At 38.2% G+C, this 17942-nt stretch overlaps 1 protein-coding gene across 3 annotated transcripts in view; it reads right to left on the bottom strand.

Moving 5' to 3' along the window:
* The window catches only part of RAPGEF2 (Rap guanine nucleotide exchange factor 2), a 184422-nt gene that overhangs the window by 117811 nt on the left and 48669 nt on the right, over positions 1–17942 (bottom strand). For all 3 annotated transcript variants that reach the window (XM_066548221.1, XM_066548222.1, XM_066548224.1), the window contains exons 2-3: positions 9513–9583; positions 5947–6003 (exon numbers count right to left, since the gene is read on the bottom strand). In XM_066548221.1, the coding sequence (XP_066404318.1) occupies positions 5947–6003; positions 9513–9583 (128 nt within the window). The remainder of the gene's footprint in view (positions 1–5946; positions 6004–9512; positions 9584–17942) is intronic.

Genomic DNA, 17942 nt, shown 5'->3' with positions numbered 1-17942 from the left:
AGAGAGTCAGTAATGCCTGTCGGTCTAAGACAGTGGATTAAACAGGCAATTAATAAATACATTATACAAATATATGCACACAAGCTAATTGACCTATTGTCATTGAAGTCTTGATATTAAACTTGTACCATGAATTAGTCCTTTGTATCAGAAGAAAAATTCAGAACAAAAATTATAGTCTCCTAAATCACCAGAAAACAATTACAGAAGCAGCACAATAAAATGATCTTACACCCAAAACACTCTGAAGGCAAGACAGACAAATCTGTCCTTATATTTTACAACTTCCTAATGCATCACCAAAACCAAAGCTTGGAGTGCCTCAAAGTTCTCAGAATTACAACAAAAATATGATAGCTTTCAGTGAAACATTTATAGTAAAGAGGGTGCAAAACCATTACTTCAGTCATCATTCAAGGAAGTCTCAAAATCAGGTCAAACAATAACACAAATTTGGAACTGGCTGTGCAAAGCCAACAGACTGTAACATTGATCACTGACACTATTAAGAAGCCTTGATTCAGTGTCTGTTTATACAGAGACAACTGCCAAGTCCTTGAATGTGTTTATTTTAATGATAGACATTGCCTAAAAAATCCCCTACCAAAAATGTATCCACAACACAACACATGAATCAGGCTCCTGATTTACTGCAGTGCAGAACTGGCAGCATCCCAATGATATTTTGGCAACTGCCCAACTATCAGAAGGCACAATACACCTTTAAGAATATTTTCAGGACAAAACAGAAGAGGCCAGCCCTGCTGCAGAACTTCTTTGCATTATTAAATGTACTGCTGCAGAACTTCCACAGAAACCTAGGGATGTAGAAGAAGCACAAATGAATACATGTATTGCCTGCAGAGATCTACCTGAAAATTCTGATACTGACCCAGAGATCATAGAATCATTTAGGCTGGAAAAGACCTTTACAATCATGAAGCCCAGCCATTAACCCACCACTGCCGTGTTCAACACTAAAACCATGTCCCCAAGCACCACATCTATGTGTTTTAAACACCCCCAGGGGTGGTAACTCAACCACTTCCCTGGGCAGCCTGTGCCAATGCTTGACAATCATTTCTGTCAAAAAATGTTTTCTGATATCCAATCTAAACCTCCCCAGCACAACTGGAGGCAAGTTCCTCTTCTCACTTTTTACTTGGGAGATTCTCTAGCAATTCCTTTTTGTATTCTTTTAGGACTTATGTTTTCTTAAGTTATCTGTAAGATACAAACATATACAGCTATAGACCACATACATTGCATCCATAAAAGCACTCCCTCTTAACACAGTAAGTTGGTCTCATCAGTGCTGTTCAGTTTAAAAATGACAAGACCCTGAGATTAGTTCAGTTGGCCAGAGCAGAGTGCTGATGATGCCAAGGTTGTGGTTTTGATCCCTGCATGGGGCATTCACTTAAAAGATGGATATGACAATCCTTGTGAGACCTTTCCAACTCAGAATATTCTCTGAGTGTGTGTGTGTGAATAGCTAAAGATAGTTGCAGCTCATTTTTGTCACACTTCAAGTCAGGCAATGCAGAAATGTACAGCAACTTTGGCATAAATTTTTGTTGGTTTACTTGCAGTGCTTCTGTCCCCCTGAGGGTCTTCAGGGCAATATGTTACCATGAAAGAACCATGAATTCAATAAATGACACTTTTATTGTAGGACATAAAAGCGTGACTCTTGGATTCCCACTCTTAAAAAGACTTCTCACAGATCTATTTCTCACCTGTCCTAGCGCAGAACTACTGCCCTGCAGCATTGTTGAGACATTCTGCTCTATCCCATGAAAGACACTAACATTTTTATCTAAGAAAACAATCAACGTTTGACTAGCTACCAAGAAGTTGTGCTCCTTTATTCCCTTTACAGACTTCCTTTGTTTCAGGATTTGATGGCTGGGCCAAGCCAGTTCTGGAGAAGGCTGCATGACTATCCCAACACCAGTGTGTTTGGGACTTGTGATTTGCCATGGTGATATAATTCCAAAAACTTGGCTAAGGCTAGATGGTGATATTACTGCTAATAGACTTGAGAATTTAGTTCTAATCATGGAAATTTCAAAAATAATCAGCTGAAATTACATATCTTTTTTACAGCCTTCTCCACTTCTCATCCCCTTTTCCCTCCCCATTCCACCACCATACAAGCACTACAGTCTTAATACAAGTAGATGTTTTTCATTACAGACCGCACGACAAATTGGCAATGAGGAAAAAATCAAGACACAACGTAACTAAAGCTTTTTGTCTCACACCTGCCTACCACAGTCAATAACTTAGAAACTAATCAGCTTGCTATTTCTCATTTCAGCTGTGAACATTCTCTGTAGTAATAACTGCATTTTACACGCAACATTTTTCCCCTCCAATCTCCAGTTCATATATACAACTTCTACTTATCTTTCTCCACGCTGAATTTTATTAAAGGTTGCAAACTGAATTACGTAAAAGCACACAAATATTTTGACATTAGACAAGAGCTTTTTCCAGCCAGACATTAACACTAAAATTCAGTTCAAGATGTTCAAGAGATAACTACTCTTTTTTAAACACTTGTACTTTTTTAAGAACCACTACCATCACAACCACTAGTCTACTAAGTAGTCTACTGTTAAGAACTTTAATCAAAAATTAAATCTTCTCAGCAGGGACATGTGGGAGGTAGGAGCATATATCCTATCAGGACTTCATTTGAAGGATCTCTTAAAAAACCACACTTCACAATAACCTGGACTGGGGTTTCCTTCAAATTTTTAAAAACAATACAAGCAGTAACTAAGTTAGTTCCAAATTAAATTGCTCAAACTACAGGCAATGTAATCACAAAACTGTGTTGTGCTACAGCCTGGCAATTCACAAACATCAGGCTTTATTACTGAATGACTTTAGACTACAGGTCAGCAAACCTTAACATATTTTCTGCCAATCCAATATTCTTAGTGAAAAAATAAGGGAAGCTGAAAAATATACAACACTTCCTTACAGAAAGAGTAAACCAAATACCACTGATGCATACACACAGAAATATCAAACAGCATGGCTGAAAAACACACACAGCCCTCACATGACTAATGAGGAGGAAAAAAGGGTGCTTGTTTCATTAGACATGTACTCATTTGCTTACATCCAAAGCACTTATTGCCAAAGAATCCTCTGCCATCATAGCACAAAATTAAATTTTGATCTGAAAAATTTTGTTCAACTGTAAAGAGGTATAAACACCCCCTACAAGTCTGCTAGAACTTTGTTTTCTAAAGAAAATGCTAATTGGAAGTTCACTGTTGGTGACATCAAGAATTACTATCATGCAGATATGAAAAGAGGACATTTTTTCCTTTGGACTACTGATAAAACATATAATAAGTGACCAAAATAAATATATTTTAATGAGATCTCTAAGTAGATTTGAATAAAGGTAGCAAGTTAAAAAAAAAAACAAAACAAATATGCATGTCAAGTAAGCCTCAGTTCTGAAGTTTTGCTTTGCAGGTTTTAAGCCCTTTTGTCATTAACTTCCCATCAAATGAAAGGAGTAGAATGACTGGCAGATGAAGAATAACTCAAGCTGAACTGCCACTTCTAATAACCCAGTTTCCATTTAAACAGTGAGATGGCTGTAGGGTTTGGGAATTTGTCACTACCATGTACACCCGCTGATAGTAAAGTAAATGCAGATGAGATGAGCCAATTTTAAGCAACATGCTCCTTTTTATCCCTTTGGTCGTAGAAAAAAAAATCTATAGAGCTAGTATGAAAATTAACAACTTATTTTTTTGGTTTTTTAATGTAGGATAAAATAACTGCTGTGCTTGTAAGGAATGCACATAATTATTTTCAACATTGCGTGCATATGCACAACAGAAATTTACTTTTTTGTAGATACCACTGACAAAGCAGACAGACACACAGTTTTCACTATTAAAAAATTTTGATCAAATAAACAGAGCAACTGCATTAGTCTGCCCATTAGCATTTAGGGATAAAGATTTAGCTTTTCTGCCCTGAGACATTAAGTTTTGCCTGAGGGAGGTCAAACACACAGGTCAATTAACAGCTCCAACAGTTGCAGCTATTTTAATAGATATAGCACCCAATTTCAGAATTCAATGCAAATATACCATCAGCAGGCAAAGGGAAGAAGCTGTAAGTTAAAAAACAATCTAAAATGTTAAAATCTGATGGTCTTTTAACACCTTAGCCTTCATGATGAAAACAAGAACGTCAAGTGATAACTCTGGTAAGTTCATTTAAAAGTAACCAGGTTGCATGTTCCAAGCTGATTTCCTACAGCTCATAACTGAGTGGATCAATCCTAGCCTGGCTATCACTTTCTTCTCTCCTGTAATACTCAAAGAATTTTTCCAAACCTGTACATAGCAAAACTGAAATAGTGTTTTTTAGAAGAGTACATCTTCAACACATAGGCTGAATTTGTGAAACAAAAATAAGCATCCCTCCAAGTTCATTACCCTAAAAATAGAACACTGAAATTAGACTGCAGGTTTCATGGGATTTTCTTACTAAGTAGATCTCAAAATATTCATTAAAAAACGTAAAGCTACAGCTCAGAGTAACAGAACATATATTTTTAGTTTCAAAATATGGAATTTTTCTTTTTTTTTTTTTAATAAAAAATAGTAATTGTTAACTTTCAGGTTTAGCCCATTAAACATTACATCAAAGATGTGAAATGCTCGAGCAAGCACATTTTGCATTAGCATCTATATCCAGAAACTGCCAAACTGCCCATTAAATCTTTTGAATAAATCATGGGGAAAAATGTCAAGAAGCAACTAAATAGGAATGACAGACAAACAACCAAAGTGAAGATGAAGTCACATGAAAGGAGTGACAAAGGAAATCAGTGCAGAAGAAGTGCAAAATGCACTTCCACTTAACCCAGATTTCACAATCTCCTGTTTGTGAATTGTATTTTCTCAGGCACATATTTCCTGTAATTTTTGCCTGCATTGAGTATATGGTTAGCTAGCAGTGCGGATTATTTCAGCATATAGTCCAAATTTAAATCAGTGCTTAGAATGACCAAAATACTGGGTCTAAACAAAAACTCTGTTACAAAGGAGACATGAACCAACTGCCTGGAGAAGGACAAATCAAAACCAGCACAATGATCCCTTGCAAATTAGAGTAAAATAAATAAAGATTGTATTGGTCTAATTAAAATTATCTATCCACCTATAGATTTTATCTATCCACCAATAGATTTTGACCTTATGTATTTCCCATACATAACATTACTGGGTTTCATTAGACCTTAATTTAACTTTGCTGAATAGTCAAGGTCCAGCATTTGAGTTTACTCAATCTCATTTTCCTCCTGATGCTCCATATAGGAAAAATTCCACAAGTACAAAAGAAGGCATAGAAGTGCATTCTTTGTATGCTTAAATGTTCAAATAATGCCAGACAACTTGGAAAAAAATATGCATTTAGGGTCTGGGTTAGGGGCAGCAAATAAGAATCTGAGAAACATTTTGTTCCAATAAATTGGTTCCATAAATGAAGCAATTACAATTCTCAGCTCTCTACTGTAAATCTGAGTTGACACTAGAGCACATCCCTGCTAATTATAAACCATGTTAGATTTGTCAATTTGGCACCACTGGCACGAAAAGCTGATCACTACTACTTTCACAAAACTGAAGTAAGACTAAATGACAATCCCACATCCATATATTAATTTTATATAAATTTAATACAACATGCATCACCAAGCAAGAGCCACTGTTAGCTCTCTCCCTGGCAGCAGTAAATTTCTCTGGTGTTTGATGATGAAAATGAAGTGGATCATTTACAGTTACGTTTACAGACTGTGCACGCTAGGCAAGGAATTTGGGCATTGAACAGTCCTCAACTCACTTTAATATACATTAATTCTTTCAACATCATATAAGAGGAAGCAGAAATACTTACTAGTACAGAACTTCATTTGCTTCATGCCTTTCATATCTAACAGTTTCACACATCAGTCTGAAAGAGAATAAATGAATTTTAGTTATGATTCCTATCAGTGTCACAAAGACTTCACTTTCTAAAGTTACTCAGCATTTCCACAGGTAACTCTACCACTTACAGAAACTAACCACTAATTCAAATCCAAGCTGATTCATAATTCAAGAGAACAAATTGTAAAATCTAAGCATTTAAGTTATTTGTTCATCCAAGATCAGATTTTATATAGGATACTAGATGCAGGTGTTCCCATAAAAATTCTAAAAAATAAGGAAAAATTATATCGATCTAATTTTCCATAGTGATGTGATAAAAGCAAGTAGCTTCATAAAAACAGTTCTGAATTTTAGAAATGGCTGGAAATGTATTATGTGCAGCACTAATCAGAGATAAAATATAAAAACTGCTCTCTTTTTCAAGTCAGGCCCAATAGGTAAAACAAGAAACTGTGTTGCCTGGTAATCAATAAAATATATGTAAAATAAAAAAAATGCTTCTCATTTTGCTAAAATTCAGCAACTTGAAAATTACCATGAGATTTTAATGCTAAAATCCCAGAGGGCTCAAAGTGGAGAGAATTTCCTGCAGGAAAATCTTCTGTCTAGAGGGGAGGATTAAAGTGCTTTCGTACTCACTGTCTGCCTGACAAATGTGGCATAATAGAGAGCAACTCTAATAGAACTTACCACATACTAGGAAAATGCAATGTTAACTTGACATAGAAAAATCACAATGCCATTTCTGTCTACTGCCTCAAGGAAACAGCCCTGCAAGTTACTGGGGGGGATGGGGACAACACAAATCCCACTGCCTCCCCTGGCCTTTCCATAGCTCTGAAGCAGACTGCAAACCCCTAGGCTATTTGACAGTCAGACAGAGATTTACCTAAGAGGCTCATGAGAACATTCAAATAAGGAACTATATTTAAATTCTGCAAATAAATTTTCTTTCCTCATATAATCCATCACCAGAATCTCGGTATATCAATGACCAGCTGCCAGCAATAATATCCATAAGCAGGCAAAAGCACTCAAGAATTGCTACTCAGGCAAAAAGTCTCCAAAAAGTTGATTTGAGACCTGTAAGAGTTGGTCTGGGTTTGACACAACAATCAATTGCCATTTCCTAGATCATTCATTCCAATAGTGAACAGACTGCTACAAAAGTCACCTTAGCATTCATCTCTCACAGGATTTTACTTATTACTTCAGCCCACTAAGAAATAATGCTCCTTCTGTTCAGAAGTGGCAGGCTTAATGTGGTATCATGACTATTCATAAATCATTAATAGAAAATTGAGATCTTAATTCTGTTTGCAGATAGAGAGATATAAAAATTAAGAATTAAGTTTTACTACCACACCCTGGTATTTTAGATCTACGCTTTGGACCATCTTTGAGAACTTTTCTCACTGAAAAAAATGTCCCTATTGTATGAAATTAAGCATTATGTACTGCATATCAATTTCAATCTTTTTCCATCTTGGCACAACAAAAAACTTTGAACCACAGAACCATCTATTTTCAGACACTTCACCATAAAATTGGGTCTTGTCAAAATCTTTTACAGACATTGAAAAGCTACTGTCTGCTTGTACCTCCTGGGTTTTCATCCTCCCTCTCTGATGCTGTTTTGAGAGGGAAGGGGAGCACAGACATGAAGTCACTGGTGAGAAGAAACCAGAAGAGAAGTCATTGCTAAGAGTCAGATTTAAAAATTTAAATACTGCTCAAGGATAGTCTGTGCCCTACTGGTCTGGAATGATGCTGGGCAATGTGCCACATAAGAGCAGGAGTCACAGGAAACAGAATCACTTTAACAAGCAAGTTTTGTTCCCCTCTGAATTGGGATAGAAGGAAGCACATTCTTGATAAAGTCACACAAGTTCACCACTGGCACTGAGTTTTACAGCATTTTGATCCCATTATTAGGACAGCAATAGGGGAGAAAATGCCTCTTACAGAAGGTAGCCAAGAGTTTCAATTTTTGTGTTACAGTTAGAAATTACAGTAACCAAGTTGTACAAAATAGATTGCTTCCTCTTTGAAAAATTGAATTAGTTCTGATCAATACTGGTGTCCAGTTTTTGCTCAATCACTCAAGCGTGATCTTTATCTGTTTCCTCAACAAATGTAATAAATTACAGATGAGATCACCAGCAAGCCATATGGTAAGTTATTCACTACTAGGGGCTACATTGAATACATTCAGTTTTAATGAATCTCAGAGGTTTTTGTGGCATTCCACTGCCACAAGAAGAGCTGTATCCTAAAGGATACCATAAAAGCTTTCAGTCCAACATCTGCCGGGAGCCCGGCCTTTTCCATGTATGGTACTGTAAACAGAAGCTCTCTTTGAGGAATTCGCTATGCTGGGAGAGCGAGTTCCACACATTCCTCAGCAAGAACCTCATGCTGCACAGGAAGCCAAGAAGCACACATCAACATACCACACAGCCATATGTGCACACTTTGATCTTTGTAAACAAGCTAACATCAGTTTAACCCCAGCTATGCAAAACTTCACGTGCTAAAAGTATTGCATATAACAACATAACACAAAACACTTCAACTGACTGTAACCATGACCTCCTTCCAAAGCAAAAGTAATTACAGAGACTTCTTTGAAGTTAACATTCACATTGCAAAATGTGTCTTGAGCACTCTGAAAGAAAGAAAACCCCGCCTTTTATTTTCTCTGAATTACAGAATATTGGCTTGGGAATGTGGACTCCCACAGAATGACGAAGCAAGAGGCCAGAAATTAGAACCTAAACTAGTATTAATCAATTCAAAGTTGCTTCAGCATCTTCAGATGTGGCAAAAGTTGGCAAAGCTCAGGATATAAAACAGCAGTAATTCACCCTCTCTACCCACAGGGCATACAGGAGATGTAGCTGCCAGCCTTACACTTATTCCCAAATACCCTTAGAAACCTCTGCTGTAAGATGCTTGTGGGAGGACAACTGCAACAATTACTTAAAAATCAAACAAAAAAAATCTTTACAAAAAAAAAAAATAGGAAGCTCTCAGGAAAGTTTTGACTTGAATTAATTTGCTTCATGAAGCATTTTAATTAAAAGTGTGGATGACATTTATCAAATATTTTTACTAAGTATTATTTGCATGTGTTGAACATAACAAGTCTAAAATTTCCACACAAAAGCAAGCACAAACTGAAACAGAAGTTGACAAACAGACCCTGCTCTCATGACTACTATATTACATAAATGATTTCATCAATATATGGACTTGTACTCTGTATGTAAAGCATTTATTTCTAGTCCAAAAGTTTGAAAAGAAAACAAATGCATCCATAATAGACAGAAATAGGATGGAACAAATAGAGATACACTGTCCAGACATACAAGGAGGAAACATTAGAAAAATAAAGAAGGGAAGAAAAGAATGTAGTGATGTGCAGATTGAGGTAGGATACACAAGAGTAGTATATGGTTACCAAAATTACTGTTCCTTTGCCTTGTTAGTGCATTAACATATATGGTTTTTAATGACACAATATCATACCTTAGCTGATGCTCTCTCAGATTAGACAATGCTTCCATTCCATGTAAATACGAATACACAATCTCCAAGTCCTACAAAAAATAAGGAAAACATTTTTAGTATTCTCAGTTTGATACAAGCTGTTAAAATAATGATTTCTAAAGCATCCAAAGCTCTTTTAACAGGAGTAGTAGGGACACTTCAGGAGATTAAAGGCAAACTGCAAGAACACCTTTGATTATAATCTGGAACCTCACACGAGGAAGAATGATAGCATGTCCACATCAAATACAGAAATCTTTCTGCTTTTGCTGTCATTACTCTATGTCTAGGAAACAAGCCTAGTTCAGAACCACAGTGACCATTTTGCAACCATCACAGTCCTGCTTTCCAAAGCCAACATCCCCAAAACTTTCATTTACTTTGCAAAACAAGGTCATAAGAAATCAGTTTTTTTCATGTTCAGGAGAAAAGAAAAAAAGTACAACAGAGTCTAACAAAATACTCTTATACAGAGATATTTATAAAATTGTATCCTCTTCAAACAGCAGATAATCTACAATCTAAAAAGAGAAAAAAATGCTGGCATGAACAGAAAATTACTGACATAATAAGAAAAACCAAATATGATCCTAATTATAATATGGTGAAGTTTTATATTCAACCATTGTGGACCGCCAATATCCAGCTGACAAAACATTAATAAAGATATGAAAACAACATCCAAGACTAAAACACCCTAAAATGCAACTGTGGAAACACTAATGCCAGGCTAGAGGCTTTGCTCAAGTTATACTTAAAATACCTACAGCCTTTAAGAGAAAGCTTCAGTGAAGCCAACAACGTCTATTTAGAGTGATTTATCTTTGGCTCATGGATTTCATGCTGTTTCATCACCCTTTTTCTTATTTTAAGATTTGCTAGTTGAGAGACAAAGTATGATCCATAATTCATTAAGAATCTGAGCAACAGTCCTCAACCACTAACTGAGGCAGACAAAGTTGAGAATAAACTAACACCAACACAACTCTCGTAACTTACTGTGAGAAGATGTTTTTCAAGGAATGGAATATATCAAAGGTAGAAATTTATGCAAGATTTGATCACTGTGGAATATCTGTGAATTTAAAACTGCCTAAAAATACAGAAATACTTTTTCAGACACAATGAAAGAATGTTCTTTGGGCAAAGACAAAGAATTGATGTTGCAGAGTGAACCTGAACTCAAGAAAGAAAAAGAAAATCCCTTGAAATACATTAAGTGCAGAAACATGCTGTACTTGTTAAAACCATGGCACAGATCAGAAAAGATACCAGGAGTTACACACAGTGGCTAAGGCTAGATAGATGTCTCTCATTCTGTTACAAAAAGAATGTCTTTTTCTCACAGCAGAAAAGGCAAATGATCCGTTTGAAAAAGCAGAAGAAACACACAAGCCAAAGTGCTGCAATTTCACTTCAGTTTTGGCCCTTCTGTTCCCTTGCCCTCTAGAGGCTTTGGTCCTGCAAACAGCAGAGGGCACATCAAAGACAAAAGTAATTGGGATGGAGGGACTCTGCACACACAAGGCTCCAAAGAGAAAACACAGCAGTGGCTCGCCTTTTTGCTTTTTTCCCTGCAAATAAAAGTGTGTGGAAAGACGTGTCCTGCTGTAGTCAGGGACCTGCTCAGTGGCCAGACAGGCGGGAGCTGAGCAGGGGCTCCCGGGAGCCCTGAGCTGGCAGCAGGGTGAGATGGCAGCCAGACAGTCCCTGTGGCACCACTGCGCTCATCCGGACGTGCCGCACTCCACGGCACCAGCCAGCAGCTGCCATGGGAAGCTGGGAGGGACCACTGAGGATCAGATGCTCATAGCAGCATCTTACATGGAAAAGAGCCTGGCCAGAAAGTGCTGCTCTAACCCATTTCCAGCAAGTCTCTCGAACAACAAGCAGAGAAAAAAGGAGAGTAACTTTCTGCGACCATCTTTCTCTGGAGTGGCAGAGGCTATCTGCTCTAAAGTATTCACAGAAGAATAAGCAGAGAAGCAGTAAGGATGCTAGCTTACAGACCCAGGAGTGGGCCCATGGGCATGTGGTTTCCAAAACTGATGGGTGACACAATGCTAGTGACCAACCCTAGAGATGTTACAAAGGAGTGATGAACACAGGTTGTGTTCCGAGAGGAATGCAGCTGAAGTGACTCAGTGCAGGGGGAAGGCATTAAATCAGGGAAGGGAGTCATAGAGCCATAGAACAGTTTGGGTCAAAAGGGATGTTAAAGATCATAATTCCAACACCCCTGCCATGGACAGGGTCTCCTTTCACTAGATAAGGTGGTTCAAAGCCTCACCCAGCCCAGCCTTAAGTCAATCTGACCAATTTCACAAGCAACAAGGTATGTTTAGTGAACTCTTTTTTTAAAGTAAGTAATTCCCTTTCCAAATACAAGTATACTTGTCAAATATTTGCAAATAGAACATCCCCCAGATGAGGAACTCCAGATTGTGGAGGTCCTTGACTAAAAAAAAAAAAAAAATAAAATCAAATTAAAAAAAATCTAAAGAACTCTAATAAAAGGGAGAGGTGAGGGAAAAAACACAATTAATGAAGTTTTTACTTGTGCTTCCATCATAGTTGCTGGCTAAAGATACCTCGTCACTGAGAGAACTAAGGTGAGGGGCTTTTTCCAGTTTGGGAAAAAAAAAAAAAAAAGGGCAGCAAGAAAACATTCTAACATCTCAGCTGCCATGCACTGGATATTTCTGACAAGTGCCATAGTGAGCCCATTCCTTAAGCAGTAGCTTTCCAGAGGCGTCTGGCAGGGAACAGCTCCCTCTAGCACCAAAAGTTTGGCATTGAAATAACAAAAATCCAGCAACACTCCTTTCAATCAACTTCTCCACAATACTGCAAAGTACAAAAAACTAAAGTATGGTCAAAAAACCAAATATATATTCACACATGGTCAGTAGGCTCTGCACACTTCCAGTCAGCCTGCAGCATTAAAGAGGGGGAAGGCAATTTTAAAAAAATAAAATCAGAATGTCAAGTTATTGTTGTTAGGTCACATCAGTTTTCCATTTATCTCAGGAAAAATTGCACTGCGCTTACTTGGCAAAAATATTCTTTATTGAAGATAAATAGCTGTTTCAACTTAATTCAAAGTGAATTGACAGAATGCAATAGTCCTTTGGAAACATCTGTGCCAAGTGTGGCAATATCCTAAGCAGATTCCAAGTGCTTGAAATGAAACCTTCTCACAAAAATAACACACACACACATAAACTTAGGCATGTAAGCTATGAAAGTTTTTGATATTCAAAACCCTAGAAAAAATGCTAAACTTCTCAATTTCTCAGGAAAAGAACTCCATCTTTAAAGGACATGAGATGCCTACACGATTTATGCCGACTAGTGAAGCAAAACCCCTAAAGCAGCAGCTCAATGTAAGCCCGCTGTGACCTACACAAGCAGTGCTGCAGTGTCCCCGAGAGCCGCCTCCAGCTGATGCCCAGGCTATGCAGAAGTAGGTGAGTGACAACAGCACAGACGCTTCCTTGGATGCAGCTTTCACAAGGCGTGTTCCCAAATCACCACCGGAGGGCAGCCCGAGCCACCGAAACTCCAGAGAACGCCATTCTCTCCAGTTTCTCCCTTCATTGTTTCCAATATTAACTTTGTCAGAGTTTGAAGACGCCAAGAGGAGCGACGCTAAATCATCACCACCACAACTGGGTAAATATTCTGCTACAGGAAGGACTACTTACCCAAAAGCACAGAGGAACTACCAGCTTTCTGCTTCCTAGGTTTATCTAGCAGGCAGAATTTAAAAAAAAGAAGGTAAAAGCCATGCAAAGCCTCAGCTGATCTTGCTGCACAAATGTTGTGGCAACAGCTTGAAAAAAACATCTCCAAACCCAAAACTTAAATGCAAAGCACAAAAAATGTGCAGCTTTTAAAGCATGTTTTTATTTAAATGAAAGCTAAAAGACTGAAATCTAATCTACACTTAAATCTGTAATGCAGCCAAAGTCATATGCTTGGGTTGCTGTGTGGGAAGTAACACAAAATTTGTTTAATTCAGTGTTATTTCTTAATTTACTTGTTTCCTTGGTGTCAGATGGATCACTTTAAACTTCTGACTGTACTTTGAAACAAAACAGACACTCAAGTTCTAGCACAGCTCAACTTCAATTAGATCTGCAGAAACATACTAGTCTGCAACCTTACCTCTGCTCTCCATTCTAATAAAAATCTGTCTATGTTTATGCCCAAACTTTCTATCCATTTGATTTGTGCTTCAAACATATTTGCCAGTTACACAAACCAGAGAAACTCAAACCAGAATGCTGGCCCCAAATTCATAATAGCTTAATGAAGACATTTTTTCTTTATTAAGGATAGAGCTGTGAAAATTTGCTATTTTGGACTGAAAAATTTAAACCTCTCTAAAAATTGCAAGCTTACACTGGTTTCAGTCCTGGTTTGCATTAAGGTGTGAAACTATAGGCCAAAGTCAACTATTCATCCTTGCCACAGTTAAGCAAAATCCTGAGAAATTCACTGCTCTCCAAGTAAGAAATTCACTCATTTCTGTGATGTGGCAAACAAGCAGACAGCAGCTTTCATCTTATGATAGTTTGGTTTCTTTCAATCAAAAGGAAAAATAGAAAACAAGCTAACTTCTTGATTCCCGGTCTTGAAGGATAGGGAAAAAAAGCAACTTTTCAAAGCACCTAATATTCACCTGAGGCTCAAAAAGATCTGCATGCTGAGAGTGCAATGTATTTTGAAAGGCTGATCTCTTAAAAATAACCTATCTTTATTTCACACTCAGCCAACCACCAGGAGAACCAGGCTCCAAATGGAGGGGGTGCAACCACTCCCCATCTCATGTGGCCCTACCAGACCTCACCCCAAGCCCAAGTTTCACTGCTGTGACGCCAGGAGGTCCCATCTGGTCCCTCCATGCTGATTCCTGCCACCTCCCTGGCCCCAGGGTGAGCACCTGCTCACGGGGACCCAACTTTGAGCTGCTCTCTTGGCAGCATCACACTCATAAGCTCCAGTGTCGAGGCCAGGGAGGCAACCCTCCTGCAGCCCGGAGGAGGTGGGACCTCCAAGTCTTTGATGGGCTTCAACAGACCATGAAACTGCTGGCAGGAAGAGAGGCATTTCTATATGGCTGACTGAACAGTTATTTTAGCCCAGACTGGGACCTTCCCAAATTGTGATGTACTAACAAGAGCAGCAATGCCAAGTTTCTTCTTCTTCTTCTTATTGAGCAACGAAGCCACAGCCCAAACCCAGGTTGCTGAAGTCCTGCCTCTCTTTCACATTGTAGTTGTAGGATCCTCTCTTTTTCCCTTTTCTTCACACACCCAATACCTGAAATCAAATTACTCTCAGCCACTAAGGTAGCTATACCAAGCACTTATACTCCTTTTTTTTCCCCTCTACTATTGATTTAGCACTGGCCTGTCTGGCTGCCTGTATTGGCTCACTGAGGCCAAAGCAGTGTCAGCACCACCAAAAGAGACTGGACCACAGCAACACCAATCCCATCCAGCCTACACAAAATCTTCCACGAGCACAGAAGAGCTGTGGCCACTCCCACGTAGGTTTGTTCCCATCTGGCACACTGGAATGCCAGGCTCTCACCCAGCAAGTCATCCTCCAGGGACAGCAAGGTGGGCAGGCAGGGCAGGGATTGGGGGAGCACATGAGCTACCCCAGCCAAACCTCCCTCTGCAGGCAAAGCCTGAGGGGGACTGAACACTCACCCAAGGGTGAGCTCACATCTTGCAAATACTGACCTGCAAACCACAGGAGCAAACCACAAAAACTGACTTCCATGGTGACAGAAAAATCCAGTATTGCTGATACCAAAATCACTGCCATGCACACATGAAGATGAATATTTCATCTTCACCTCCATTGTGCCAGCAGTGGAAAAAAACCCAAACACACTCATAGCTGCTGTGCAGGAACATGCCCAGGTATGTACACACTTATCACTGAGCCATAAAGAGATAAAAAAGAAGTATTTGTCTGCAAATTTTTAACATTCTTTTTCTTACACCAGGACCTTCAAATTCAGGTGGGGGCACTACCACATGGAAAGCCTGCCAGTATCTAACCTATTATACTACCAATTTCATTTTTATTTTTCACTGTAAGCTACAACATTTTTCTGCAAGCCATTCTTACTATTGTACATAAAGATCTGTGGCTTAAAATAAACTAAAGCCTAAGTTATTTGGAATAATTTAATGATGCTAAATTGGCAGCTATACAAGAAGAAATTAAATATTTAAGTGAAATTACATATGTTTAATGGCCCTCATTTCATTCATACATGACTGAAATTCCATGGGCCATGTTTTAAGGAAGAACATACATTTTGTAAATTTACCTGAAAGTTCTGGAAAATCTTACCATCTTAACCTGTATGCATTTATCTCAACTAATATGCATTATATTCTGGGAAATTTCTGACAAAACATCACTCCACAGCAACCAAGCTTGGGAATCAGCCTTTACCAGAAGGGAACTTACAGACCATCCAGCCAACCCAAGCCTTCACTTCCTCTAGGCAGTGGAGAAGAGATATTGTATTGATTGTTAGGAGTTGTTGACACACAAAAATTGTTATTTTTAACTGCACCATGGGGAGGGTGGGGATATTTGTTCTGGGTGGAATTTTTAAACTAGAGGAACAGGCAATTTTTATACGGAACTGAAGAACCCATGCATGAAACTAATCAGGAGCAAGTCCAAAACCCCATAAAGAAAAAGGAGAAATCCCATTTTCCTGGGAGTAGTCCCAGTACAGAACAACAACATACTTTTACAAAGACTTAACTGAATTACTGCTTCAGTGTCAGATGCTGGAGAAACACCATAGGATCACAGTAAAACAACTGCAGAGAAATATGATGTTTCAGCAGGGTACTGAAATCAGCTTTCCTGTCTTTCAAAGATACTTTATGCTGAGAATTATTTTCTTCCTAAAGAGTTTCCCCTCAAAAGACAATTTCATTACATGCTCATTTTTGCATTTTAGAATTTTTTTTTCTAATTGAAAGTGTATAAAAATGAGTTGGAAGGTTTGACAACCCACCCACACTAACAGACTTTTAACACTGTCTCAGGAGTAGTCCAATTGATTCAACACATCCTGCTGGTCATAAAGCTTTCAGCAGAATAAAGCAAAAAAAAAAAAAATTAAGACATTCATTATTATAATCATCCTTTAAGATGGGGGAATGAACATGGAAAGGGTAGATGGGAAATTAGAGCCTGCCATGGCATAGAAGTCCATGAGCAAAGTAATGAGTGTAGGAAATTACAGGGTAGTGCAGTGCATTTCTTGTCTGCCTTCCGGACTCTCAGAAGTCAGACAATTAAATGCTTAACACAAAAGCCCAAGTTCTGTAGTCAGGAATCCAAAGGTTGATTGCATGTCCAAATGCAAGAAAAAGATCCACCACAAAAGATCCTTCCTACTGACAGCATAGTCCATAATTATAAAAGGCACTTCAGTTATTCATCATTAAATATATATATGTATTTATTACCAGTAGTTGGAGGTTTGTATTAAGGCTGTTAAATCCATTTTCACATTCACTGCAAAAATATTCACACCTTTTGTTGCAGAGGGGATTTTTAATGCTAAGGAGAGTTTCAAATTGTTTTGAGATAGGGTTACTTATCCCATATTTTTCACCAGCTATATGAAATGACACCCAGTATACTACTAACAAAAATAAATCTTGCACTAACAAATAGATCAGTTACCAAACATGCTAGTATTTATTTTTAAACAACTACTTGTAGCAGAGATCAGTTTTATGTAAGTTTATTCAGATATACAGTACTACAATGATTGGCAGCTTTCAATTAAAAAAAAATTATTTTAAAAAAAATCAGGAACTGAAAAGGGAAAAATTAATTGAAACACAAATGTCCTGGAGTTAATAGTCAAAAAGTAACTCCTAGTTGACATCAAGTTGTGATGGCAGATGCACTTTAAAGGACATCAGCCTAGAGATCAACATCACAACTAAGGTGGCCAGGAAAAGAAGACCATGGTGGATCACCTAAGGCTGCCTTCCAAAAAGAGGGTCAGTAGTTAGCTGTGCTTAGAGGATTCCCCAAGAGCTGTGAGAGCAAGATTAAGATATGACAGTTCTCAGATACTTTTAGTAGTGGGTTTGGGGGGCTTTTTAAGAGTGCTTAATTAGTCTACAGGTTTCATAGCAGGCCGGTTAGTATCCATGGAACCAGGATACTGACAAGGGCTGTAGTTCACCCAACCTATGAATAACTAAGCCAGGCAAACAACTTGCCATGAAGGAAGCACATCACTACAAACTTGACCTAGACAAAACAGTCATACAAACTCCCTTATAGTGAGCAAGGGCAATCTATTTTCTGAAAAAAACTAAGTTTCTGTAAAGCATGGTC

Source organism: Molothrus aeneus, chromosome 4 (genome assembly GCF_037042795.1).
Source record: "Molothrus aeneus isolate 106 chromosome 4, BPBGC_Maene_1.0, whole genome shotgun sequence".
Taxonomy (NCBI): Eukaryota; Metazoa; Chordata; class Aves; order Passeriformes; family Icteridae; genus Molothrus; species Molothrus aeneus.
Note: the sequence above shows the minus strand (reverse complement) of the source record. Positions and strands in the feature narration are given on the sequence as shown.